The 27,381-nt window shown below is 45.1% G+C and overlaps 1 protein-coding gene across 4 annotated transcripts in view; it reads right to left on the bottom strand.

The window, feature by feature from the left end:
- The window catches only part of ADCY7 (adenylate cyclase 7), a 621,989-nt gene that overhangs the window by 157,390 nt on the left and 437,218 nt on the right, over positions 1–27,381 (bottom strand). For all 4 annotated transcript variants that reach the window (XM_085639173.1, XM_085639172.1, XM_085639171.1 and 1 more), the window contains 3 exons: positions 21,598–21,743; positions 14,688–14,799; positions 3,601–3,728 (listed from right to left, as the gene is read on the bottom strand). In XM_085639173.1, coding sequence (XP_085495299.1) covers positions 3,601–3,728; positions 14,688–14,799; positions 21,598–21,743 — 386 coding nt within the window. The remainder of the gene's footprint in view (positions 1–3,600; positions 3,729–14,687; positions 14,800–21,597; positions 21,744–27,381) is intronic.

Below are 27,381 nucleotides of genomic sequence, written 5' to 3'. Positions count from 1 at the left end.
TAATTTTCAGAACTGCCTGGGTCTGGTAAGTTTTCCCAGGTGGCAGCCTACTCAAGCTCAACAAGTGCAGCCATTCACTAGTGCAAGTGGGACAATATTAGGAATTAGCCACACTCTCCAGACCCATTTGTACAAACATGATCCAAAGGAATCCAATTTCCTCTTGTTTGCCATTGGGATGGGATTACTTAGTCCGCAGGGGAGCAGAAAGACTGGTGAGCATTAAGGGTGAGGGTGGGGCAGATGTTAGGATGGGCCAGACCCACCCCATTATTTTATTTAAAAACATATATTCCTGTCATACAGTGGGCTTTCTGGTCCCCAGGGCAAACCAGCTATCTGCCCCAGTGGTAGGAGGGGAAAAAAGACTTGTTTGTTCCTTTTTTTAGGGCGGGGGTCGACAATGCCAGAGTGCAGCATCCACACCACTTTCTTTTGCCCTAAATAAAAAAAATATTTTCTACATCCCCCACCCCCTCCCAGGTTGGACAAACCTCCTACCTGCCCCCAAGGGAGAAGAAATACACTTTTGCCCCTTCTGGGGAGGTGGTATGGCTCAATGCCAGGGTAGGCAGCACCCTCCTTTTGTAAGTTTATTCTCCTTTTTGAAATGCCTGGTGTTTATTGGGCTTTTCTCACCGCCCCCTTCCCCGGGGCAGAATGTGAGTGAATTCCCCTAACCACCCCCCGGGAAGGGGACAACAAATCTATTGGGCCGGGTGGGTGGAGAAAGCATGGGCCCATGCCCGGGGGGCTGCCCCCGACAAAAATACTGCATAAATGTAGTCTCTGGTGTCTAGTGGGCTTACTGCCCCTCGGGCGGAACTGGGATAATTTCCCTAATCCACCACTAAGGGCATCAGAAAGACTGTCTGTACTCTTTTAGGGTGAGGCATGGCCATGCCTATGGGGGCCAGCCCCCAACACTATGATTTTTTTCTTTCTTCCCTGGTGTCTAGTGGGGTTTCTGCCCTGGGGGTGCATATCGGGGGTTGTTTCCCCCATCTGTCCGCCGGGGGGGCAGAAAGACTATCTGGCTTCCTGTTGGGATGGGGCATGGTCATGACCATGGTGGGCAGCCCACACCTCCTTTATTAAAAGAAAAAATCCCTGATTCCCTGGTGTCTAGTAGGCTTTCTGCCCCCTAGGGGATTTATGAGAGAGAGTTATGTATGCCAATAATGGATTATCCAGTTTCTACATTTTTAGAGGTAAGAGCCCATTCACTGGGCACGGGTCATCAGTGTCCCAGTGTGCAGGGTCCGAAAACCAACACAACCAGTATAAAAATGTGAGTTATCACGAACAAAGGAGCATTTTCTCACACAAAACCATTTCTGTCTCAGTGTTGTTTAGTTTGGCTAGTCTCACCTGCAGCACTAATTTGTTCGCCGTTTGTGACTTGAATATCTCAGGATATTTTTATCTTTCTATTTAACTGGTCTTTTTGACAGATGTCTGTGTGAGGGCAGTTGTGCAGAATGTTCTAGTACCAGTTGAAGCAGGAGCACAAATGATGTCATAAATAGATTGTGCTGAAGTGAAGAGAATCAGAGTTGGAATCTAACTAGATGGGAGTCAGAAGAGAGAGGAGGAGGGGTGGGGACCAGGAGCTACTGTTGTATGAAGCTTACTCTGAGACAAGCCTTTGTAAAACTATCCCCTGGCTCTCTAGCTTATCCTGAGATGCATCATTCCTGATTCTTGAAACCACAGATGTCCTTCAGTAAATCAATATCCATTCTTCAGTCAGACTGCTGTAGATGAGAGGGAGTCCCTGCGATAAAGAGTAATCCAGGTTCAAGATCCGGGAGATCCAGCATCTCACATCTTGAGACACATTGAGGGCCCAGATTCCCCCACTGTTTGCCTGAAGTAACACCAGAAGACTGTTTGGTGCGATTGTGAAAATGGCATTGGTAGGTGGGAAGACGACAAGAACAGCGAACCTAGTGGTGAACACTAATTTGCACATTCATCAGTACATTCGTTTTAGCCACTAGGAAGAAATATTTATTCGAAATAACAATAAGGTTTATTACTAAAATCTGGTGAGTAAAGTGTAGTTTATTCCCAAGAAGTGTTATTGATAGAAACTCAAAACATCTTCTCAAACTTTCATCTAGATCAGTGTTTCCCAAAATGTGGGTCCTGAGCCGATTTGTGGTGGGTCGCAAAAGTCCAAGCAATAAATAAAGGAGCCTTTAAATTCTGTATTATCTTGTCACATTTTCTGCGGTTCAAAGACAGAGGCCAATGTCAGGCTGTCTTCTGACAAAATGCTGCTTATTTTTTTTAACATGGGGATTGGTTTACAGTCAGAGAAAGAAAAGTAAAGTGAATTATGTGACAATCTTGCTGCATTACAGGAAGTGTGAAAGGAAAGTCTGTAGGATGTCATTTTTTGTAGCACACAACAAATTGTAAATACCTGTAATTCAACTGTACAAATTCAGGAGTTAGGAAAAACAATTAAGAAAATATTTTCTGTAATTCAGACGTGTGATGGAAACAAAGATTATAATAGGATCAAAACACATAAAGGCACAGTACTTGGTGATGCACAAATGACACATATTCATCTAAAACCAAATCTCTAAACATCACCATTTATGTCTGTTATAATTGTATCAGTGAAACTGTATGCCTGAGCAAATTTAGTACCCATTTCAATAGATAAACAGTAAATGACAGTACGTTACCACACAGTGCTAGTCTTTTGACTGCCCACTAAGTATCACTGCCAGTGACGCATGATGCTGGTATCACACCAATGTACGACCTAGTCATCTTGTCCCGGCCATAAGAGATTACTAGCTAGCAGGCTGAGCACTCTAGCCCCAGCACGACGAGGGATCGAAATTGGATTGCATGCACAGTGGGGCATAACATGACCAATCATAAGCATGAAGTCAGATCCAAATACTAGTTGAAATAAACAACACTAATTCAAACTGAAAAATGTTTCAGGCTAAGGTCTTACAAATGATCCCATTAATCATACCCCAAGAATAAATGTAGCATGCCTTTATATATGGAATTGATTTCTCTGGGTGTAGAGCAGCTGGAGGGAGGGCGTTGGTGGGGATCTCTGGAGCAGCAAAAGCAGGTAGACTACAGAATTAAAATTACTATTTGGATGGATGCTACAAGTGCATTGACACCCGGTCAATTTCAAATGTATAGAGAATGTCTTCAAGGATATCGGTCTTCAATGTCCAGAGGTTGACTTTCATTAATCCCTGGTCTTTCGCCCAACATTACTAAACATGCTGGCCAAACCTTGTAGTTTGATTTTTAACTGCTGTAAGTATGGGCCTACGAATGCCAGCATGTGTGATGCTGAGGACTGAAAAAGACTGTGCGATATGAAAGTGATCCTCCTGGCATGAAGTTATTTCAAAATTATGTTGAGGAACTTGGATCTCAATTGATGTTCATATTTTGCTGAATATTCATGAAAAAAACTGTAGTTCCACATATGTTTCTAAAGTTACTGCTGGGTAAACATGCCATCTATGTACTGCTAATCAGCCATATTTGCAGATACTCATTTCTTTTATTATTGGTACCTGGTTTCTCAAGCATTCTTTTACTCACTTTATAGCTTCACACATATCTAGTCCCATCTTCACACAGTTCTTCGCATTGGTTGGCAATGACACAGGCAGCCCTGAGACACAGTAGTAACAGTCTCCCAGAATTTTGATCCGCATGCACTCATTCTCCTGCAGAATAAGGAAAAACCAATGCATCGTTATGAACACGGGTTAGCGTACTGCAAAATAGGGTTTCGCTTTTTTTTATTCAAATATTTTGTCACCATACTAAAGCCCTCTTCCAAAGGTGAAGATAAATTCAGACTTGAGAGCAAATAGCATTTCTGCCTGTATCAGGATCACAAATTGTGTAGCAGTTTCACAACCCCGTGACTTTTCTTTGTATATGCATTAACTGGATTCATTCGTTTAAGGGAAATAAAATGGAAAAGAAGAAAATTTCCAAAATGTTGGTTTGGTATAAGTGATTCTGCATGTTAGTCCTCATTTCAAGATGAGAAAGGCAGGACAAAGCAGTAAAACGTTTCTAAGGAAACATTTGAATATGGAAGAACATATTTCCCTTTTGGTTATTTTGCAACATAGCAATTCCACATTCTTCAGAATGAGGTTACAAATTGAATAAATATTAAACTGCTCTCTCTACAAATTGTTTCACCACATTATCACACACAACACCCTTATGCTGTATTTCAAAGTTATTTTCAAAGTTCCTTAATTTGTTGTCTTGCTTAAGCTCTTTTAATTTTCATAGGACAATGGGCTGGCCAAGGAAGGGCATAAAGATTTCAAGGAAGAACCACAAACTGGTTCTGCAGACCTGAAATTCTTAGATGGTACTTAATAAAAAGCCTCAATGTTATGCTCAATCACTAAACCTCCTAACGTGTCATTTGGACAGCATTCAGTGAAGTAAAGTCCTTGGGCCAGATGTATGACCGTTACATTTTGCGGCTCGCGAAATGCGATTTTTAGAGATTCCAATTTGTGAGTCACAAAAAGAAATGTACTAATGTGTTTCAGACACATTAGCGATTCCCAATGGGGTCGCAAAAGACCTGCCTCATCAATATTTCTGAGGCACGTCGCAATTTGCAACCCATTGGGAATGGGCAATAACACAGGGTTGCTGGCCTGCTGGGGACAGCAGACCACCATGTCTGTGTTTGCATTTAAATAAAGCAACTTTTATGTGTTTTAAATGAAGCCTGTTTTCTTTAAATGAAAAAGTGATGTGTTTCAAAAAGAATAATGAAATGTTTCTGTTGAATTTTTTTTAAGTAGGCACTGGTTCGTGGGACCACCAGCTCTTAAAAAGCTTTTTTGCTGCCAGTCACCAAGAGGAATTGGTCCCCTGGGGACCCCTTCCTGTTTAGGATTGGCTTACCACCTACTTGAAGTAGACGGTAAACTGTGATTATTTTGCGACCGCATTCCGGTTGCAAAACAATTGTACATGCCCTTGCGACTCGCTATTAGGAAGGGATGCCTTTGGCACGCCACTTCCTAATAGCAACTCGCAAACCCTATTTTGCGAGTAGTTAATAGATTACAGACTTGCAAAATAGGGTTAGTACATGTGAAAAGGCTATTTAGCTGTCACAAATAGCTCGATTTTCCGTTTGTGATTGCTAAAAGCTGTCGTACATCTGGCCCTTATTTACTTTCATAACCTTGGCTTCTTACCTCTCTCCAACCTAAACACTAGCTATCTCTATTCATTAATATACCCCACCAGCGTTGTTTGGTACCAAACGTTCTCCTAAGTTAACTACCGTCTACAAGACATCTGTAGGATGCTCCCTTCCCATTTTTTTTTATTTGGGTGGTTCTCTTTCTCCGCTACCAAAACACTGGCTCGCTTTGCAAAACTACCTGCAAACCCTTTGCTGTGCCTGAATCTCCGATTATAGAATAACTCTTTTATGGGATCTTCTCCATTTTATTTCTCATTGTAGGGAAGGCCCACTTCCATATAACATAGATGCCAAACAGGGCGCCTTCTTCAGGTTCGATAGGTCTGGATCTCCTATACCAACATCCACTATTGGAAGAGTCCCAAAACATTTCCAATTTTCCATGCAGCTTTGGAGGGGATCCAATATGGCCTTCTGTCTCAGGCTAAACAATGGTGCCTCCCACACCCTACTTCGAACATTATTGGACAGTTCTTTTCAGCTGCCCTGCTCCATAAGCCAGGTCCAGTTCAATTGTGCTGCCCAGTTTTTTCCAGGTCTGTGTAGGAAGCCACCCACAGCATAACACAAAAGTGGTGGAACTAGTGCTTAATTTGATTCAGTGGTTGCAAATTGGACCCACCAGCACTCATTTTTGGGGACTGACACTTATTTTTCCTCATCATACTTTAAACCAGAGCATGATAGTGAAAAATTCACAAGGGGCAATGAAAGTGGAAGAGAAAGACAAAAAAATGGATAAAGCGAGAATCTGCAAGGGTGAGATAAAAGGGCATGGAATGTCTGGAGGTGAATTAAAGGAGGCATGGTGTGGAATCAAGACTCCACATCCTCCATATGCAGCACACTGACATACAATAGTAATGGCTGTGGGCTTCTGAGCAAAATTTTGGGCCCCCTACTTATACATTTACAAATTGAGAACTGGGCAGAAAACATTTGTAAATATGATAAAGTTGGTCTGCAACCACTAGATCTCAACAAGACTACAAGATACTGAAGCCAGAGAAATTTAACATCAAAAGTGCAAAAACAGTTACATGGATCAGTGTGTGCAATGAACTCTGGTTACAGCGGCAAAGCTTCAGAGAATCAGCAGGCGTCCTGCCCTTTGGGAAAGGTAATATATAATGGACAATGCCCCTCCTGAATATGGTTAATAAACACCATTTGTTTGCATTCGGAACCAATTGTAAATTTGACCTTCTCTTGTTTTGAATAATCAAATAAAATCGAATTGCTCTCTTACATAACTGCAGAATCTCTTAGCATTTGTCTCCACTGGAGAAAAGTATCCTTCACCCAAAGTGTAACTTTCTTGCATACGAGTCACTGTTTCTTGAAACAAAACTGCTCTACTGAGTACAGTACATGAGCCTTGCATACTGAGGCACAGAATTGGGAGCACCAACCTCAGGCAATGGTTAATAGTTTCTCGGTTTGCAGAGTAGCCAAATGAACCCAAATATACATCCAAATGTGTAGACATGCTCATTTTATGACATCTTTCAAATAGCTCGACCCAAGTTTTTTGCTTCAGGAAGATGGGGAGTGTTGTGTGTTCGGCCTAAGAGTCGTGTGCAGAACATATTTTCTTCTATCTGAACACAGTTAGTGTTAAGCAATATCCTAGATACCCACACCGTAACAAATAGATATAATACATTTGGTAAACAACGTTTACCACAAATCTTTTTCCCCGCAGGGAATCACAACGGGGTCGATACAACGACCGCGTTGTGATTCCGCATACCATTTCTCCGCAAGTCGGAACAACGACTTGCGGAGGGGGTGGGGGTGGGGGGGGGGGGAGGTGCTGGATTTAAAATCCAACACCTTCCCTATTGTCCACACAGACTGGAGTTGGAATAGTAAATTATACTATTCCAACATCCAGCACCCCCCTCCGCAAGTCGTTGTTCTGACTTGCGGAGTAATGGTATGCGGAATCCCAACGCGGTTGTTGTAACGACCGCGTTGTGATTCCCCGCGGGGGAAAATAATGCGTCATAAGAACGTACATTCAATACATTTAATTCTGGAGGTGTCCATAGTAAGTTCCAATGACCAGCCTATCCAAGCCACCAAATCACAAAAGGCCCTGTGCGGTTAAATATGCCTCCTGGTCTACAAAATAAAAGACCAACGTCCAAAACTAACAAAAAGATACGATAAAGCCCAAACTGCCTAAAAAGTGAGATTTAGAATACAAAATGTGCTAGAACACGTGGCCTTAATCCCCATGGTTAAAACGTGAGACCTGAATACAGAGAACAGAGAAAATCAAAAATACTACTGTCCATGCCCATTTTAACTAGGATAGGGCAGAGTTTTGACATGGACGTCAACTAACCAAAATGCCAGGAATAGCGGCAGTGGCATCGCATTCCTTCAGTGGCGTAGCTAGGGGGGGGGGGTGCGGTGGGAGCGGTCCGCCCCAGGCGGCACTATTTTGGGGGCGGACAAAGGAATTCAGATAAGGCTCGGCTTGCTTTCGTGGACGTTCGGGGACGGGCAGAGAAGGAATAGGACTCAGCAATGTTCTCTTCTTTTTTGTGCTGGCAGCTGTCCCCCCCCTCTCTTCCTATTATTCCCTCTCTTTCTGTCTTGCTCCTCGCTTCACAACCTCTTTCCTTCTTTCATTTAGTTGCTTCCCTGTGAAATGGATCCAAAAAAGAAAAACACTCTTGCAGGAAATGCCCTTTTTCTGACATTTTTCTATTCCAAAGTGCAGCAGGATGGAGAGAACTAGAAGGTTTTAAATCTGAAAAATAAATACATAACTAAATAAAGCAAGACAGAGTGGTTGCAAAGTGGCCAGATTGGTTTTATTCACATCCAAACACATCAGCCTCACTTTACAGAATTCGCAGTGAAGCACTACTTTGTTTTCTCGTCTTTCTTTGAACAGCATTGTTGTCCCCAGGTGGGGAAGTGAACCATTCCTGGAGGTACTGCAATACCTGGTTGATGGGTGGATTGGAAAATCAAAATGTGTACCATGGCTCTGTTTATGGATGTGGTCTTTTTAAACCATACTGCTTACGTTTATTAAGGATATAAGCAATGGACATTGAAACGGTTCCCTTCAGGGCCCTCTAGTCACGTCCTTAACTTTTCAGGTAAAACCACTTGCTGATTTCTGAATAGTGAGTGAGAGATCGTTAAGGTAACCATGTTGTTTTTGCTTACATTTCACATGCTTTACTTAATCTTGCATTCCCTATGAGTGTTTGCTTGTACTTTTTTTTAGGCAGCATATTACACTTATCAAGTGCATAATTTGAATTAAGCCACATCCAAGTGTTTATAGCGGGCACAATTAGGTTGTAGCTGAAGGCAGTGCGAGTTTCTCTCAGTGGGGCAGTATGGTGTTCAGTGGGGGAGAGGATGTGGCACTATGGCCAGAGCTGTCGAATTTGGAACTGGGGAACTGGGTTCAGCCTTCATGACCATTCCACCAGACCACTCTACTGAGGGAGCATATTCCCATGCTAGACCTTACAAGGCCTCACTAGACCTTAGAAGACTTGATGTCTTAGCACAAGCAGGTGTACCCTAGTGTCAATTGTGAGTTAACCTTGAAGGCCTGTCCACCAGAATCCATACTGAAGTTTATCTCCAGTCTTGCGGGCAGGCCTACGAAGCAGCACAACTTAGAGCAACAGTGATCCAGTCACTGTGACTCTGTCACTGAGGTCACATGAACCTTGAGCAGGTTAGGGCGGTGCAAACGGTGTGACCGCACTGAGTACCTATTTCGGGTGGGTGTGTAGTGTTTGCAAGTATATTATGGTTTTAAAAAAACTTGCTGCCTCCTTCCTGGCCTCCAGCAATTTTCAGAAACAATAAAAATGTCATGATAACTTCGATGATTAATGTTCTTCCTAGAGAGAGATCCGAGTTTTGTCTAGTGGAAGGGTTGACTCCTGGAAAGGTAGCACAGGGGGTTAATGTGCTTACTGCAAAGAACATGTACGATGCAGATCCCTGAACAGTGTCATGTATGTGCATGTTTGCATTGTGCTAAGGGGATTACCAGGTAATTGTTCACGCAGCTCTCTGATGGATGTCACATGCGGTTTTTCTGAGTCCCCAGATAGATCATGCAGGCTGTGTGTTCTCTTTTGTACTGCCAGTCACTGGTGTATTCAACTGTGTAGCCTTGGACCGTGTCATGTATGTGCATGTATGTGTCATGTATGTGCATGTAACTTGCATGATCGAGGTAAATATTAGCGGCGATACTACGTGTCTCTCGGTCCTCTTTCAAGTGCTTGCCGTCCTTTTTCCCCCGCAACCCCCCACCCCAGGGGCGGAAATCTGAGGGATAGCCCCGGGCGCCACAAGCTCTAGCTGCGCCTCTGCATTCCTTTTGACATTAATGACATCACAGGAAGGTACATCACATGACCTTTTGACTCTGACCCCCAGGGAATCGTGTCACAAGACCAAAACCCTGAAGACATCATAATAATGAACATTTCTGAAGTTCCATAATAACGGCATGATTAATCTAACAACACAAATGTCTGTTTTAGAAACCACCTATATAAGACTGCTCACAACGTCTCTGAAAAGTAGTACTGTGCAATACCTGCCCTGAAAAGTAGCAAGCGAGAAAAGTGAATCAGCCAGACCTCTTGTATGGGGGTTTGGAGCATTCGCTCATGAGAAAGGTTTGAAAAACTGAGTCAAATGTAAATTTTAAAGCACAATTTTAACATACATTTCCTACAATGCCAGAAGACTCTAAAAGGGCACTCATTAAATGTTTAATTCCTTTAATGGTGTGCCATGACAATGAAATCTGACGTTCCACAGGAGATGACCTCATTTTAAAAACAAATGTGATATGATTGTCCCCATGTGTCAAAAATTACCTTCACGGTGCCAGGGTCAACAATTTGTCATGAAGACTCCCATAAGCAACGGGTCCCCCATGCCAAAAATTACATACAATATGCCAGTGCCAGAATATTGCCAATAATGGCATCCATGCACCATGGGTGACCCTTATGTAAAAACTTTCATCAGTAAGTCAAGGGCAGCATTTTGTCATGGTTGTCCCAGTTCCGTATGCCATGGTTGTCTCCCTTAAGCCAACAATTACATCTAATGAGCTACTGGAAGCATTTTACTGTGAATGCCCACTATGCCAACAATTTCAAGCATGCCAGCATTTTTCGCAAGATGCCCCATATGAGAAGAATTACCTCTACTATGCGAGTACCAGTACTTTACCATGGGTTCCCATTATGCCAAGAATTATCTCCAATATGTGCGTGTGTTAGGTATTTTGCCATGGGTGCTTCTACAGGGCAAGAATTGTCATTACTATGACTTGCCAATGGCAGACTCGCAAGCATAACACCACATTTTCACCCACGCCCACTTATATTGACTCACCCACACTCTCTCACTCACTCTCTTGCACTTACTCTCACTTCACAAGTGACTCTCATACTTTCTCACTCACTAACACTCACACACACTCCCTCATTCTAACTCACTTATTCATTCACACTCTCTCATATTCACTCATGTATTCTCAGTCAGACTCATTCTCACTCACAATTACTCTCACTCACTGCCACTAACACTCCCTCACACTCATTCATTCTCAATTATTCATTCACACTCACAATCTCATTTGCAGTCACTGCTGCTCTAACTCACTTTGACTCACTCATAATCACTTATTCTCACTCTGTACCCAGTACATATCATTGAAACTTACAAACGCTCACGCATGCAGACACATGCTCACACATACACACGCTCTGTCTCACAATTGTACCATCATCTGCAAGCATTCCCACAACTTACATTTTAAAGCTTTTTTATTTTTTTAACTTACCTCACCTGGCAGCGAAGTCCCATTCAACAAATTGCCCTCCATTGTTTTTTTATTGTTCTCTAATAGTGAGTAAATAAGAGTATTAGTCACTATTAGCCTAATAAAAAATGGGCAGGGAACAGGGAGGGTGGTGTACTGACAGCCATAAGGAGCTGCTCCCCTGTGCTGTTGGCAGTGATTTTGCCACCTCTGAGGTCATGGATCACAAAGGTAGTGCCAGAGGTAACAAGGGACGAACCAGAAGTTGCAGCTGCGACCCCTGAATGATGTCCAGGATTTTTGACTTTATGAGACGGTCAAGAGCTTAGTTAAGATCCATGAATGTAAAATGTAAAGAGCCTTCAAAGTCTGTAGTGTATCTGCTGACAAACAAATGCAAATGTAGGCAGTGCTCAGTGGAAGAGAGACAGCTCTAAAGCCATGCTGGGCATTCATGATAAAATCCCTTTCTTGGGCCTAAGTTTAATTTCTCTTCCTAATATCTCTATGGGCTACCTTGATGATCAAAACAATCAGAGATTGGACAACAGCAGCGAAGGGCCGCCTTAATCCCTTCTTAGAGGTTGGCACAGTAATAGATTGTGACCAGGATGTGGGTAAAAGACTTGCTGGCGGTGTTTAAAAGCCTGGTACCTGTAGGAGGTCAAAGGGTCGGAGGAATTTTTAAAAAAGGTCCATAGGGGGCTTTGCCAGAAGCGCTGGCCTTAATGGTCTTCATAGTCTCCTGTAATGTAAATATTAGTCCATTACCTTCAGTAAGAAGCTCACCAGCGGATTCACTCAATAGGTCCTGGGGAATGGAAAGGATGGTTCTTTATACCCAATAATGATCTCAAAACAAATTTCCAGGGAATGCACACTACACACCAACACTCCACTGCTTCCAGCAGCCATTTGATGTTGTCCCGAGTTTTAGCGGCCTGAGTTAAGGTCAAAGAGCAGATGCCAGGGTGCACATGATACCCTTATCATTTTTTATGTGAGGCTTCTGTCTATTTATGCATTTTTTATTGGTAGGCTTTGTTAGTATGTCAGATGTATGGATGCGACTGCGGTATGACTGACTTAATGAGAGAATGCTGTTGTGCAACTGATATGAAGATGTTTTAAGTTATTCTTTTGCTGTGATTTACTTGGATGGGGGATACTTCATTAATTATATCACTGTTTTAATGGGTGCATTTTGAAAGGTAAAATATGTATGGTTAGGTTATTTGATGTGTTCTATTATACAGTTAAAACATTATAACAATTCTTCAAAATATTTATAGATTTATCTATTTTGAATAAAATATTTGTGTACCAGTCATTTTTTGCTATTTTCTTATTACATTCAGGTGCTTGTGCTATCTATGGTTCTGTTCCCCGCTTGAGATATCTGTGTAGCTACTGAGAGACGCTTTGCGCTGAGCTTATTCCGTAGGCAGGCAACACTCATTCCCTTCCTTTCCAACGTGGAGCTCCTAGGAGGCAGGTAAGTACATGAATACATTACCTTTGCAGAACGAATCTATGCCCCTCTCTCCCATGCATTTGATTTTTAAAAATACATTTTTTATTTAAATTATGCTTACAATGACAATCTGGAAATAATATTTGGAAAATTTAATTCTATGGAAAAATAAAATCCTATTAATGTGACTTTTAACCATCAACATCTTATAAGTGCTGGTCTGGTGGCTCAGTAGATCCACTCCAGACCTGTGTCCTGGACACAATAATCACAGGTTTGAATACTAGTAGGTCTACTCAACTTTCCAACCTGTCATGGTCAATTAAATGAGTACCAATCATCTAGATAGCAATACATATCTGTTATTTGTCAATAGCTTAAAGAGACTTCCTTGGGGGCAGGAGGGTGCAAATGAGGCACTCTACAAATATATATGGTATGTTTATGGATGAAACTAGAGGTGCATTTCTTTATGACTACCTTAACCTTTGACCCAAGCCCAAAATGATGATATGAACAACCAATATCAGTGATCGGCAGAGCAGGGCCGGCGCTAGGTATGGGCAGAGTGGGCCGCTGCACAGGGCCCAGGAGACATCCCTCCAACTTGGGGCCCGCACCAATGCGACAGTCAAACCACGGCATGAAAGGTGCCACCTTGCAAGTGCGCCACTATAGGAGGCCCCCTCCCCTGGCCTCACTGCTATGGTGTAGCAAGGGGAACCTTCCCCCTCCCCATTCACAGTTGTTAACTCAGGTTTGTCTGGCAATTAGGCCTCCGCCCCCCACCCACCCACGCAGAGCCACAGAGGGATGGCGACTGCCCAGCTGTTTAGCTCCCTGGCAGTTTGGAGATAAGAAACCCTCACCCCTTCAGCCCTTTATTAGCTGTTAAGAGGTGCTTGTAGGTGGCTGAGAGGGAGGGGCTTCAACTTCAAGAGCAGGGGCATCTATTGAGATGCAGACAGCTCTGAATGGGTCAAATCTATGCAAATTAGAGGGGCCTCGTACATTTCCCTTCTGCCCAGGGCCCCAAAATTCCTGCAGCAAAGACTCTCGAAAATCCCATCATATAAATAACTATTTCTTGGCATGTCTTTATTTGAATCATTCACTATCTCATATTCCTTGCACAAATGCCACTTGCTTAGTAAATCGCTGTGTGATTCAGTGATGTAAAGAAACCCATGAAAGAATATATTGAATTTAATTTTTAATTTGAAATATTGCACATTGGCCATAGACTTTAATGGGAACAATGCTCAAAATAACCACTTGGTATTATTTATTATATGTAACGCAGTGTCTCCCACTGCCACTTTTGTCAAAAGTTCACTAGTACAAAAATACCCTATTTAATACAACCTCCATGCTGCGCGGTGGTTTCTTACTGGCAAGACCTTGTATACCGCTGACGCTTTATCCCAGTGTTACCTATGAAATTGTCACTGCATGCTGCAAATCACAATGTAATTTTCATACAATTGCACCTCTCTTTTAGAAGAAGAAAATAATCACATCCTGTTCTCCATGTGGCATGTTTTCTTCACCTTTTTTATTTTTTGGGCAAATGCTTACAATAAAAATATTACATTAAATTCACCATCGCATTAGATTACAAAGGCCACATTTATTGGCTTAGCCAAGGATTGTTTTAATGGAAAAACATCAAGATGCTACTAGTTGAGTAAGCTTCTTAGTTACTGAATACATTTATTCCCTCTGTTTTGCGTTTTATCGCATCTAGGTGAACTTTTTTGGGATGATGGGCAACTCCAAGCAGACAAGATGCAACATGCACCATAGCAGGAAACAGGACATTTGAAAACCACTTAGAAAGTACACTGGCCAGCCATAAGAAATGGGGATTCACATCAGCTAAATACAGTGCTTACCTCACTTGAGATTTCCATCAGCCAACCTGTCAAACATTAATTACTGCATTTAGGGTAGATAAAAAAAGAAACCTTATGGACTAACATTTTTAATAATTATGACATAGAGATTGCTGAACATGTAGTGAGGTAAGTGGTAATTTAGTAATGTAAACCTGACTGTACACCAAGTCGGTTTCCTCTGTTGCGGTAAGATGCCAGGGCTTCTCCTGAGTAACTTACCTTTGCTATCTGGTCAAACTTCCCAAAAAGTTCGTTCAGCACCACCACGAGCTCTTTGGGGGAGCAGTCACTAGCAAGCCGGGTGAAGCCGACAATGTCTGCATACAGGATGCTGCAAAGAGAGTTAAAATAACTTCAACTTCTACAGCCTGGTGGTACAACATAAACACATATTAAGAACTGTTTGAGATACAAAAAATCAGTAGTGATGTGGTAGAAATAAACTAAAGAAGCGTGCAGCTTTTGCCTTTAATTATTTTTTATCGTCATGTGTAATGGAATTATGTGGTAGAGGAGAACAAATTGTGTGGCAGTGCAAATAATGCGTCAAGGAAAGGAACATTTTACTGCACATTTTGCGATTCAAGGCAAATTGTGCAGCACATTTTGTGTTTAGAACACTAACACAAAACATTCCAATGTTCTAAAAATACACAGGTCATACAGCCGATTCTCTTGCAATTTGTTTTCGGCAACCATTAATAACTTTGTCTTGCACGGTAACGCAGGTTTGCGGTTTTATGAATACTGTCCTGTCTACTTCCCACAGTAAAATCAATAGGTAAAACAAACGCAACATTCTATACAGTAAAAAAGACGTCTAAAAGTACACACTGCTTGCAATACCCGGTGTGACTCATTCATTCAGCACTCCCCTTTTTGTTCTAAAACTTGTCTTCAGTTTCAGGTGAAGCCTGAGAACATCTGTGATGGAAGCATGAATCGGCATTGACGCAAAGCACGAAGGACAAAGAATGAATCATTCTTTCCACCCTGTTTGCATTACATTTGCGTGTTTTCCTTTTTTAGGTCTCGCGAGCCAAAGGCTCGAAGAGACATTTTATAACTGGGCTTTTCAAAGTGCTGCCGTGGCCTAAAGCTACAGTGCACGTGAACGTGCACGCGCGCAGCGCCATGTGTCTTTCCTCCGTAGCGATCGTAATCACGATCACTTTCACTTTCACGGGCTCCTCTGTTGCTGGTTTGTTGTTGTTAAACTAAGCTGTTTACACCAAAGGCATCACCCCCGTTCTGTGCTACTTTAGCAGTCAAGCGCTTTTAAAACCTCTAGGATTTTTCTTTTGCCATTTTATGCAACTGCTTTTTATTATTGCTAGGATTTCACGCAAAGCCACGTTGTGCTACGTTAGTAGATCTGCCTCTGCATGTAAACGCTGTTCCCGCCCTGATATGCCCCCACTGCATTACATTAAGAGGGGGCTTGCTGCTATGCAATACAGAGCCAGACATTTTGCTTCAAATTATCAGCGCAAAACCTCTCTTTTGTTTGACAATTGGTGTTTGTTCTGCTTTGTGTCGCGCTAGAGTACTCCTAAAAGAATAGTCAATCTGAGCCTACCATTATGGGGTTTAAAAGTTTGGAGCCAACGTCCGTTTGCCAAATTGAGGAGTTTTGCCCACAATACACGTGTTGCTCTGCAGTGATGAGACAGCACGTCACGTCAGCTGCACGGCTCGAGCCAACAACAGGCAGTCTCTCCTCACGACTGCAACAGCCAAGTTGCGATAGGAGGGGCGCTGCTTACGAGCCCTGAGACAGCCGTGCGCGTGCACATCGCCTGTCTGGGCGCATGCCATCTCCTGTCCTGTCAGAACCCCTCGATCTCAGATGAGTTTGCTGCACAGAAATCCATAGAAAACCAAGTTTCTCAAGCCCAGCAAATACCAATCCCCGAGCCTCCATACTCTCTCTCAAAATTTAACTTGACTTTGCGGCTTCCTTGTAGTTTGCAAATGCATATAGGAATTACTAGGACGGCCCTAACAAATCTTTATCTAGAATGCACTTTTTGAAAGTCTTGCCATGAGGCAGCTGGCACTGTGATCGGCTAAATGACTGTGTACAGAAATTCTGGGAACAGACCTATTGTTTAGCTTCGATTTCTGTTTCACTTCAAAATTGGTAGTATTTCTGCTTTCACTTTTTCTCTAACAAGATGGATGGCAACAAGAAATAATGCCTCTTAGGGTCCAACTACAAATCTCCACAAGCCTGAAGAGACAAAGTGTGAGTGTATGCCACATGCTTGGCCATGATGTGGTGGAGTACACAATGACCACCTTCCCTGAGAGTAATGAGTGGTGAAGGCAATGGCCATTCTTGAAGTTTCACCTAACTATGAATACTGTACTTTTAGAGAATATGCAGTGTGGCACCCTAGATGCATTTTTTAGGCTTGTTTTGATGCAGATTGGAGACTTAGGACTCAACTACCAGAAACCGTCAGAGTGACTTTATAATCCCGCCGGGATTCCAGCACCCCCCTCTCCTAATACAACGAAGAACGAATGTGTATTTTACGTTCCTTCGCTATGCCGTACTTTATAATCATTTTTCAAAGGGAGCGATTCGTGTCCGTTGGTAGCGCCTATTACCGCAGCGCTACAAAACCGAATATAGGAGCTGCTGGTTTACACAGAAAACAAGATATTGATATTTCACCCATGTGTTTTCTTCGTGTGAGTTGTATAAAGTAGGCCCCTGTGGCATTAAATGGGTCTTGCACAGCTTGTCTGGTCTGCCACCGTGTGCGATCTCTTAGTCTTCGTAGTTGGGCTTGTTCGATTCACTGGCCCTATACCTTCAGCCCACCCCTCCCAGTCTATACTTTAAACATGAGCATATTTCCACTTCAGTGCACAACATATAATTCCACATCATGCCACATACTATGCCACAGAATTGCACTCCCTACAACATAATTCCACTCTGTGTCACATAATGCCTCTTCCCTTTCGCGCCACATAATTCAGCTCAACATATTTCCACTCAACTCAACACTATTCCTTGCCATGCGACACAATTGCACATCACATAAATCCATGCCACATAATTCTACTATATGCCACACACTTTCACTCCACACCACATAATTCCACACCACGTCACATAATTCCACTCCACATCACTTAATCCCACTCCACACAATTGCACTCCATGTCACACAGTGGCACTCCTCACAATTCCATGTCTCAAAATTTCACTCCATGGCACACAATTGCACGCCATACAATTTCACACCACACAATTCCATGCCACACAATTCCATGCCAAATAATTCTGCGCCACTAAAATCCAATCCATGGCATGTAATGCCATGCCACACAATTCAACTCAACATAATTCGGCTCCATGCCACATAATTCCACGGCACGTAATTCCACTCAACACCACACAATTCATTACCATGTCACATAATTCCACTCCATGCTATATGATTTCCACTCAGTGACACTCCATGTCACCCAATTGCACTCCACATCACACAATTGCATTTCACGCCACACAATTCCACGTTGCACAATTCCACTCCAGTCAACACAATTACACTCCGTGCAACACAATTCTGCACCACACAATTCAACTCCATGCCACCTAATTGCACTCCACCCTCATATTTCCAATCCAAGCCACATAATTCCACTCCATGTCGCATAATTCCAATCCTCTCAATGCCGCACAATACCATGCAAAACAATTCCATGCAACACAATTCTTCTCCACATAATTTCACGCCACCTAATTCTACTCTACACCACATAATTCCACTAGTCAACACCCCACAATTCCATGCCACACAATTCAACTCCATGCCACATAAGTTCACTCCATTCAACATCACATGACTCAACATCATGCTACATAACTCCACTCCATGAGACATAATTCCACTCCATACCACATAATTCCACATTGTACCACACTGTACCACCAAAATTTAATCTCCCCAAACCAACATAATTTCACACCACACAATTCCACACCACACAATTCCATGCCAGACCATTCCATGTCACATATCATAATTCTACTCCACGGAGCATAATTCCACTCCTTGCCACCTAATTCTATGCCACACCACTTGAATTCAAACCATGTCACATAATTCCACTTCACGCCACTGAATTCCTCTCCAAACAATTGCACACCACGTCACATAATTGTAGTTCACGCCACACAGTAACATGTCTATCTCAGTGAATGCAAAATAATTCCACTCCACATAATTCCATGCCACATAAAGTGCTCTCCACTTCTCATAAATCCACACCACATAATTCCATTCCATGGCACACAATTCCATGCCACATAATTCTATACCACACCCCATAATTCCACACCACATCACATAATTCCACTCCATCCCCATACTTCCTCTCCACAGAATTGCACTCCATGTCACACAATTGCATACCACGCCACACAATTCCATGTCTCACAATTTCCCTCAACACCCCACAATTGTAGGCCACACCACACAAATCCACACCAATTAATTCCATGCCATACCACATAATTCCACTCCATGGCACGTAATTCCATGCTACATAATTCCACTCCACTATTAATGAATCCACTCAATAACATAATTCCACTAAGCGGCACATAATTCTACTCCACCACATAATTTCATTCCATGACACATATTTCCACTCCATTCCATGACACATACTTCCATTCCTCTCAACACAATTCCATGCCACACAATTCCATGCCACACAATTCCACTCCACACAATTCCACACCACACCATATAATCCTACTCCACGCCATGCCAACTAATTCCACACCACATCCCTTAATTCCACACCATGCCACATAATTTAACTCCAGGTAACATAATTCATTTCCATACAATTGCAGTCTATGCCACACCACGCCAATCAATTCCACATCTCACAATTCAGCTCCATGCCACACAGTTCCAAGCCACTCAACATACTTTCATGCCACATAATTTCACCCCACACATCATAATTTCACTCTGCATATTTCCACTCTACTTGACACCACGTAATTCTACTTCCCTCTACATTTGCAGAACAAGCATTTGCAATGCAATAGGTCTCGCATTTACGCAAGTTAGAGCTATTCACATTACAAATAACAATGCCTTTTATTTTTGTTTTCTTTTTTAAAATTAAAATAAAAGGCAGTGTCATTTGCAATGCCAATAGCTTAAACTCGTGTAAATGCGAGACCTATTGCATTGCAAATGCTTGTCTATTTTCCTGCTGTAAGTAAAAGCAGTCTTTCCAGCTCATCAGCTGATCAGGTTTGCACAAACGGGGTAAAATAGTTACTTGGTTTAAATGTCCGACTACAGCAATGTCCCCATTTTAGAGACAGGCACACATGGCATGAGAAGAACAGTCTTTTTACAGTTTCTGACTGTTATATTCTTGGGTCAAAGGTCACATCGGTAGGCACTGAGGAATCCATAGGTATTGAATGTGCCATTCTCTTGCTACCCCTGACTGAAAGAACTAAAGATGTGGCAAATGATTAAAAAATAAGTAGATCATAGAGCTGCATAAAAATACAATTTAAAATAGGATTCCAATTAGGACCTGTGAAGCTCATCTGGTGCATCCACTTGCTGCCTTTCTATAAATGCAGACACTGCGTGAGCTCCAGCGTAACATGTTTGTTTCTTTTTGAGAGGGTGTGGAGTTCATCAAAACGCTTCTCTTTAAGAAAACATGACCTAGTGTTCTTTCTAACCATCCCCTCCTATTCTCATATTGTGGCCTCTAAAATTGTGACACCTAACTTTAAGGCTTCTCTTGTCCTGATGATGCATACCAGTTGTACAAGTTACCATTTTCAGATGCCCGTACCTTACTTTCTGCATCTCAAAATGTCCTCCAGGTGGTATATCACAAGAAAACCTGAACACCTTTAGAGCTGGCCTAGCCTAAGCTTTGGATGAAGGCACCTGCAGTCACCCATGCACACAACAAGACTTTGTGTCTCAACGAAACATCTGCGGACAGTGGGATTCACAGCTGCACCTACTGACAGAGCAGAGAATGGGCTTAGAATCTGACCTCCAGCCGCATATTGTGTGGGTTGTTGGTGGCATCCGATCCTACCACTGCGAGAACTGATCTCCTGTTCACTCCGTGCGCCACCTTACTTCCCTCCGGGTGAATGCCATTCCCCTGCATCGTCATTCCACCACTGCACCAACCTAGCTCGCGCTCAGTCTCTTAATTGAGGTCAGTATCAAATATTTTAATGAAACCCATAGCTCTGCCTTACCTCTTCATCTTGTCAGACAGTCAAGGATGTTTGACATGTGTTTACCTTCATCCAACTTCCCTGCTTAGCTAATTTTGTTTTTGTTTTGCTTCATTAGTGATTCTCCCGCTCCATCATTGATGTGAGGTTGACGCACACAGTTTCAGTCTGCCCTCCTCCGTCAGGTCTGACTCAGACCTTTCATGGGCCCCAGTGATCAACTGAGCCCCATAAGGGGCACTCCCAACTTTGGCAGTCAATCAAGTGCCCCTAGTTCCTATGCAACCATTTTGAGAAACTGAGTCAAAATTCTGTTTCTCCATTCAAGCGCTCCCTTTGTTCCGGGGCAACTACAACCTCTTGGGGTCAACTGTGGTGGTTTCTGCAACATCACCAGGTGCAAGGATGTAGTTAAAGTGTAAAGATGTATTTATTAGTTAGTATATAATTTGGAAGAAAAGAGCATCTTTCCAGACCTCAAGCTGCAGCCACTATTTGGGAAGTTTTGAATGAGGCATATTTGAAGGAGAGGCGGGGAGCACCTGTGGGGCCTTGTAGGAAGTGCTGCTTGTTTGTTCTCGGACAATTGACAGCTCAATTGATAATCTAAGGTGCGCCAATAATAGGCTGTGGTTACGGTGAATTGACCACCTGAGAGCAGATGTGTGCAAGCCCCTGGGTGGTGGGAATCATGCAGAAAAGGACCCGCTCAACTAGTAAAACGTGTTTTTACACTGCAGGTCTCCTGGGAGGCCAGCTCCGGCTGGAACAGCACAGCCCCACTGGTTCCCATGAAGCCGTCGATGCGAGCACAAGGCACAGGACGCAGCGCACATGCATCAGTCTGAAAGAAGCTTTGTCTACCTGACGTTCGGGTGACGTTTCACGTACAGACTGTGGAAGTTTTTATCGGGCACGTTCCTGTCATTGTTCTCCTTGAGGCGCTCCATGATAGCCAGCTTCATTTCCATCGAGATATGCACCGGAAGCACCGATAACAGAAGGTTTTCCTAGACAGAGACAAAGGACATGCAGACATTATTGATGCCCCGACACGCAAGCAAAGAAGTTTACTCAAAATGCCACCTGTACTCACGTGTTCAAACATTTCCGCTTACACAAATGTGGCTAGGCATTTTCACTGGTTGGAATGAAAAGAAATGCATGTGAAATTTGAGAATTTCCTCCACGGAAGAAAATACCCTCTCTCTACACACCCACCAATTTTGGCGTTGATCCATCCCCATTTCCACCCTCTATATGGACCTATTCATGCACTTGATAGAGTAGATCTCATACTATATCCAAAGTTTGAATTAGACATAGCAACATTTTAACTATGCCGGCAAAACTGGCAAATTTCACTTTATGCTAAATATCCTGAAATTCCGCATTACGTAATTTTGCATATATTGCTTATATTCGGCAAAGGGAGAATGGTTCGTGTCCTGCCAATGTCTTTAAAGATCAGTGGCGTAAAAAACACGAGCGTGTGTGCCCCCCTGCAAAGTACACGGAGCCCCCCCCCCCCCCCCCGCGCTCTGGACCCAGTCAGGAGCTCCCAGTCCAGGGGCGGAGAGGGGCCTCCAGGAACTAGCCCCCCCCCCCCCCCCCCCCTAACTGCAGGGACTATTGTTACGCTCAGGGCTTAAAGTGGGATGAAAAAACTGGGGTGTCTCTCAAAGGGGCTTGGTCCGTGTAATTAAGGGCGTGGCTTAAAAACACGTAAACTGAAAATCTGTGCTTAGTGTGATATCGGCTCTCAGGGGCCGTTGGGGGTGATGCCGTATAGGCCGCAATGTGCGGAGCGGGCGCATACAGATGGAGCCACGCCAAACGAGTCGGATTGGAGACCCCGCCCCCGAGCGGGCAGCTCCTTTTATTGGGGACCCCGCAGGCCACACCTGGCCCGCGGATGCAGTGTGACGGCACAAATAAACACTAGACTGTGGAATACTACATCCCTATCCAACTTGGGTCAACTAAACAATCACAAACTCGCAATAGTTCAAATAGTTCGAACCACCGGGGTGGTGATACTTGCGTGCCTTCCGGCGTCAGCATCTGGCTGTCTTCAGCAGGCAAAGTCCTTCAAACGCTGGCTGGAGCGAGGATCGGGCCTTAGGCAATACCTTTGTGGAGAACCTCGCATCCGTGAACTGGCGGGGTTCCCGTTTTCAGGAGGTGGGTTAGCCGCTGGCCCCGTGGCGTCCTCGGTGCTTCCGGGGGCGTCAGTATTTGCGCCAGTCGTGGACCCTTCCGTGGGTCTCTCCGGGTGTCCTGGTGGCACCTCTTTGAACCAGGATACATTCCTGGACACTTCATCACCTCCTTTTCGGGCAGTTACCATGGTCCCTCGGCTTGCGGTGACTGCCCATGGCCCGGGTTCATAGTTCGTTCTGAATTTTCCCACGGGGCGACGGTCCTTGAGGAGTACAGTAGCTCCGGTGCGAAGTGTTCTTGGGGTAGCCCGGCGGTGGAGGCTTGCTTGTTGGTTCCGGCGGGTTCTTCTGGCTTGCACATCCTCGACCTCTACAGGTGGCGGTGCCCACCCTGGGCACGTAGGGAATAGGTCTCTCCGTGGGCCTTGGAACATCAGTGCCCACGGGCTTCTTTGAGTGGTGCAGCGGGGTGTGCTCCGGTACTCCCTTAAGAATTCATGAAGCCGTCTTTCGGGGTCTATTTGTTCCACGCCTGCGATGCGGAACACTTTGTTTAGGGTGCGCATAAAGCGCTCCACATCGCCATTGGCTTGTGGCCACTGGGGGTTTATCCGTCGGTGGTGCACTCCTCTCTGGCTTAGGAACATGGCAAACTCTGTTCCCTGGAAGGGAGGTCCATTGTCGCTGCGGATTTCCTGGGGGAATCCGAACATAGCAAACACTTTCTCTAGGATGGGTTCTACTTGGGTGAATGCTGTTGAAGCCACCAGTTCCACTACGGGGTGCTTCGATTACTCATCCATTAGTACCAGTGTGTGTTTTCCCCCGGGGAAACTCCCGAAGTCCATGCTCACTCGCGACCACGGGACGGTACTGGCAACTTCGGTGATCACTGGTGCGGGTCTTTCCGCACTGCCGGTCAGCTGGCACAGCGGGCATCGTCGGACGTATTCCTCCACCATGTTTTCCAGCTCGGGAAACCAGACTTTCTCTTGCATCCTGGCCTTCATTTTCGTGATTCCTTGGTGCCCTCCGTGGGCAAGTTGTGTTGCTTTGTGTCTCAGGGCTTGAGGTATCACTAGCCTTGCTCCTCGTAGCAGGATCCCGTCGCTGGTGGCGCTGAGTTCATGTCGTATGTGCCACATCTTCCCAGAGTATTCTCGCTCCTCCGGACTCCAGGAATTGGCTGGCCGCAGATAGTTGGTCCACGATCCTTCCTGGACTGCGTCTAGAGTTCTTTGGTACACCTCATCGGTGGTAGCCGCCTCTTTGATATCTTCCAGGGTCATGTTTACCGGACAGGCCGCGGTGGATACTAAGTGGAAGTATTGCTCAACCTCCTTGGTTTCTTTGTGTGTTGCCGCCGGGGCCGGGTGCCTGGACAGGAAATCGGCAGGGTTTTTGGCTCCTGGCCGGTATACGACTTCCATCTCATAGATTTGCAGCTGCACTGCCCATCTCTCGATCCCCGGCGGAGGGTAAGGCGCCGTCCCCTTGAAAAGTGGCACGAGTGGTTGGTGGTCTGTGACCATCGTGAACGGTTGTCCCTTGAGGTACAGGTGGAAATGGTTGCAGGCCCATTTGATTGCTAGGGCTTCACGTTCAATCTGCGCATACCTGGCTTCCATAGGGGTGAGTGACTTGCTGGCAAATGACAATGCTGCCCACCGTCCTGGTTCTTGTTACTGGGCTAGGACGGCGCCTAGCCCTACAGGGCTGGCGTCTACTAGTACTTCGGTCCGTTTTGCGGGGTCAAAGTACGCAAGTGTGGCTTTTCCTAGGAGGGCGTCCTTTATGCTTTGGAATGCCTCTTCCTCTTTCTGTCCCCACTGCCACTTAGCATCTGATTTTGTGAGGGCTCGTAGTGGTTCCGCCCACGTGGCTAGTCCTGGGATGAATCTCCCACAGTATGTTGCCATACCTAGGAAACTGCGTACTTCTGTTGGGGTCAGTGGTGCCGGTGCGTCTCTGATAGACTGGGACTTCCTCTGGTCTACTTGGATGCCTTCTTGGTTAAACACGTACCCGAAGAATTCTAGTGATGGCTGAAATAATTGGCATTCTCCTTATGTAGGGTTGCCCCATGGTCTCTGAGGCGTGCCAGTGTGTTGTGGAGGTGTCTATAATGTTCGGCAGCCGTCGCAGAGTGGATGAGAATGTCATCACTGACATTTAGGACGCCAAGCAATCCGGATAGCATCTCTCTTATCGTGTTTTGGAATACTTCTGCTGCTGACGATATCCCGAAATGGAGTCTCTTGTACCTCCTTAGTCCTAGATGGGTGCTGAACGTGGTAATGTATCGACTATCCTTGGCCAGTGGGAGCTGGTGGTACCCTGCGTTTAGGTCGATTTTCGAGAACCACTTGGATCCATTCACATCCGCGATGATGTCGTCCATAGTCGGCGTGATGTGGGGCTCCCGTCGTATGGCTTTGTTCGGTAACCTCATGTCAATACAGAGGCGTATTGCCCCCAGCTGCTTCAGCTTCTCCGCGATGACCATGGGTGACACCCAGGGTGTTGGTCCCGATACTTTCTCAATGACGCCTTGCCTTTCTAGGGTCCCAGCTCTTTTTCCACTAACGGCCGTAAGTGGAAAGGAACCCTCCTGTGCCGCAATGCGACTGGGGCGACTGTCTTATCAATGTGTAGCTTGACTGGGTTACATTTGATGCGTCCAAGCCCTTGAAATAGTTCCGGGAATTGGTTGAGCAGCTCTTCTACTTGGTGGGTCTGTATTCTCCTTGCGAACGAGATCAGACCCAGGTCTTCTGCGGTGTGGCTGCTTAGAAGGGTGTCTGCTTCTCTGTCAATGACGTGTATTGTTGCCGTTACCTCTAGGTTATCTGCCTTGATGGGGACTGTGATCTTCCCTTTCAACAGAAGGGGTGTGTCGGCCTCGTATGCATAGATTCTTGTTTTGGATGGCTTCACTAAGGGCCGGGGCTTTAGCCGTCGATATTGTTGCAGGCCCATGACGTTCACGGTGGCCCCTGTATCGATGACTGCTTGTACTTCCGTTCCTGCCACATGGACTACGCACGTCGGTTGCGGCCTGCGGCGCAGCTTGAGTTCCCGCGCGAACGAGATTAGGTATGCTTCTCCTTCATCTTCGTCCGATGACTCTTCACTTGTTTCTTGGTACTTCTTCCCTTTCCTCTTTGAATCTTCGGGCGGCCTCACATCCGTTACCGACAGGTGCCGTACTGCCTTCGTCGGGGGTCGTCTGTTCCGGACCTCACGGTCTCTAGTGCGTCTCCGGCATACGGAGGAGAAGTGGTTCGGTATCCCGCAGTTGGTGCATGTCTTCCCTTGCGCGGGGTAGTCTTTCGCAGCATGCGGTTCATGCCCACAATACCCACACTTTGGTTTGGTTCCCTCTGTTTTCTGGTTCCTGAACGGGCCTCCTCTTGGTTTGGCTCGAAGGGCATCCGCCCGTTCTACCTTGATGTTTTCGGGTCGTTCCGGGGTTTTTGGTGAGCGCTTGGTCCATCTCATTTGCTCTGGCCGCCGACAAGTCGTGTGATCTCACCAGTACGAGCATATCCTCGAGTGTGATTTTTGGCTGGCGCAGGATGAGCCCTCTCAGCGTCTTGTCTCGACACCCCTGTATTAGTTGTGCTCGTATTTCCTTTGGCTGGTCGTCTTCTGTGCACGTGCTAGCGAGCTCACGCAGTCGGGCATAAAATACGTCCATTGACTCCCCCTCTCTCTGCCGAGCTTGGCGCAATTTGAACCCTTCAAAGTCTGGGTTCAGTTGTGGATCAAAATGGGCATTCAGGGCGGTTACCGCTGCGTCGTAATCATCTGCTGCTCCCGTGTTGGGCAAATGCTTGAACAGCTTGAATATTTCGTCTCCTGCGTAGTGCAGGAGCAGAGACCTTTTTATGGCGTTATTGGTTTCCCTGGTCACGATGAAATAGTTGTTGAGCCATTCTATCCAGATCTTCCATCTGGGCAACGCTGTCACGGGGTCTTCTAGTTCGCTGAACGGGGGTAAGACTCCCGACGCTGCGTGCTGGAATGGGGCGTGAGCAGGCGCTGCTGCTTGGCCTGGTGCGGCCCTCTGGGCGTTGTCGACCATCGTGCCGGGCGCGGGTGACTGCTTTGACGTGGCGCAGTAGGGGATGGGTCTCTCCCTTGACTGCTGGTTGTGTCCCCTGTGGCGTCTTGTGTGTGTGTGTGTGTGTGTGTGTGTGTGGGGGTCCTACTGCTCAGCCGGTTGATGGTTTTGTCCTGTCTCGTGGGCCTGTGCCAACTTAGTAGTAACAGGAACTACGCTTTGGGCCAGCACTTATTAGTGGGTCTGGTGCTTCCCTTGCCTTGTCCCCTTGCATTGATTTATTCAGTCCCCCATGTGCTGTGGGTTTGTTTTTCTTGTTCCTTATCGTTTTTTTTTTCTCTTCCTTCACTGTGGAGTAGAGTTCAGTGAGACAACGCTGTACTGCTGCCCTGCGTATGTCCGGCCCTGTGTGCCGCTGTA

This window comes from Triturus cristatus, chromosome 12, assembly GCF_964204655.1.
Source record: "Triturus cristatus chromosome 12, aTriCri1.1, whole genome shotgun sequence".
Lineage (NCBI taxonomy): Eukaryota > Metazoa > Chordata > Amphibia > Caudata > Salamandridae > Triturus > Triturus cristatus.
The sequence above is the reverse complement of the archived record's forward strand: the minus strand, read 5'-3'. Positions and strand labels throughout refer to the sequence as shown.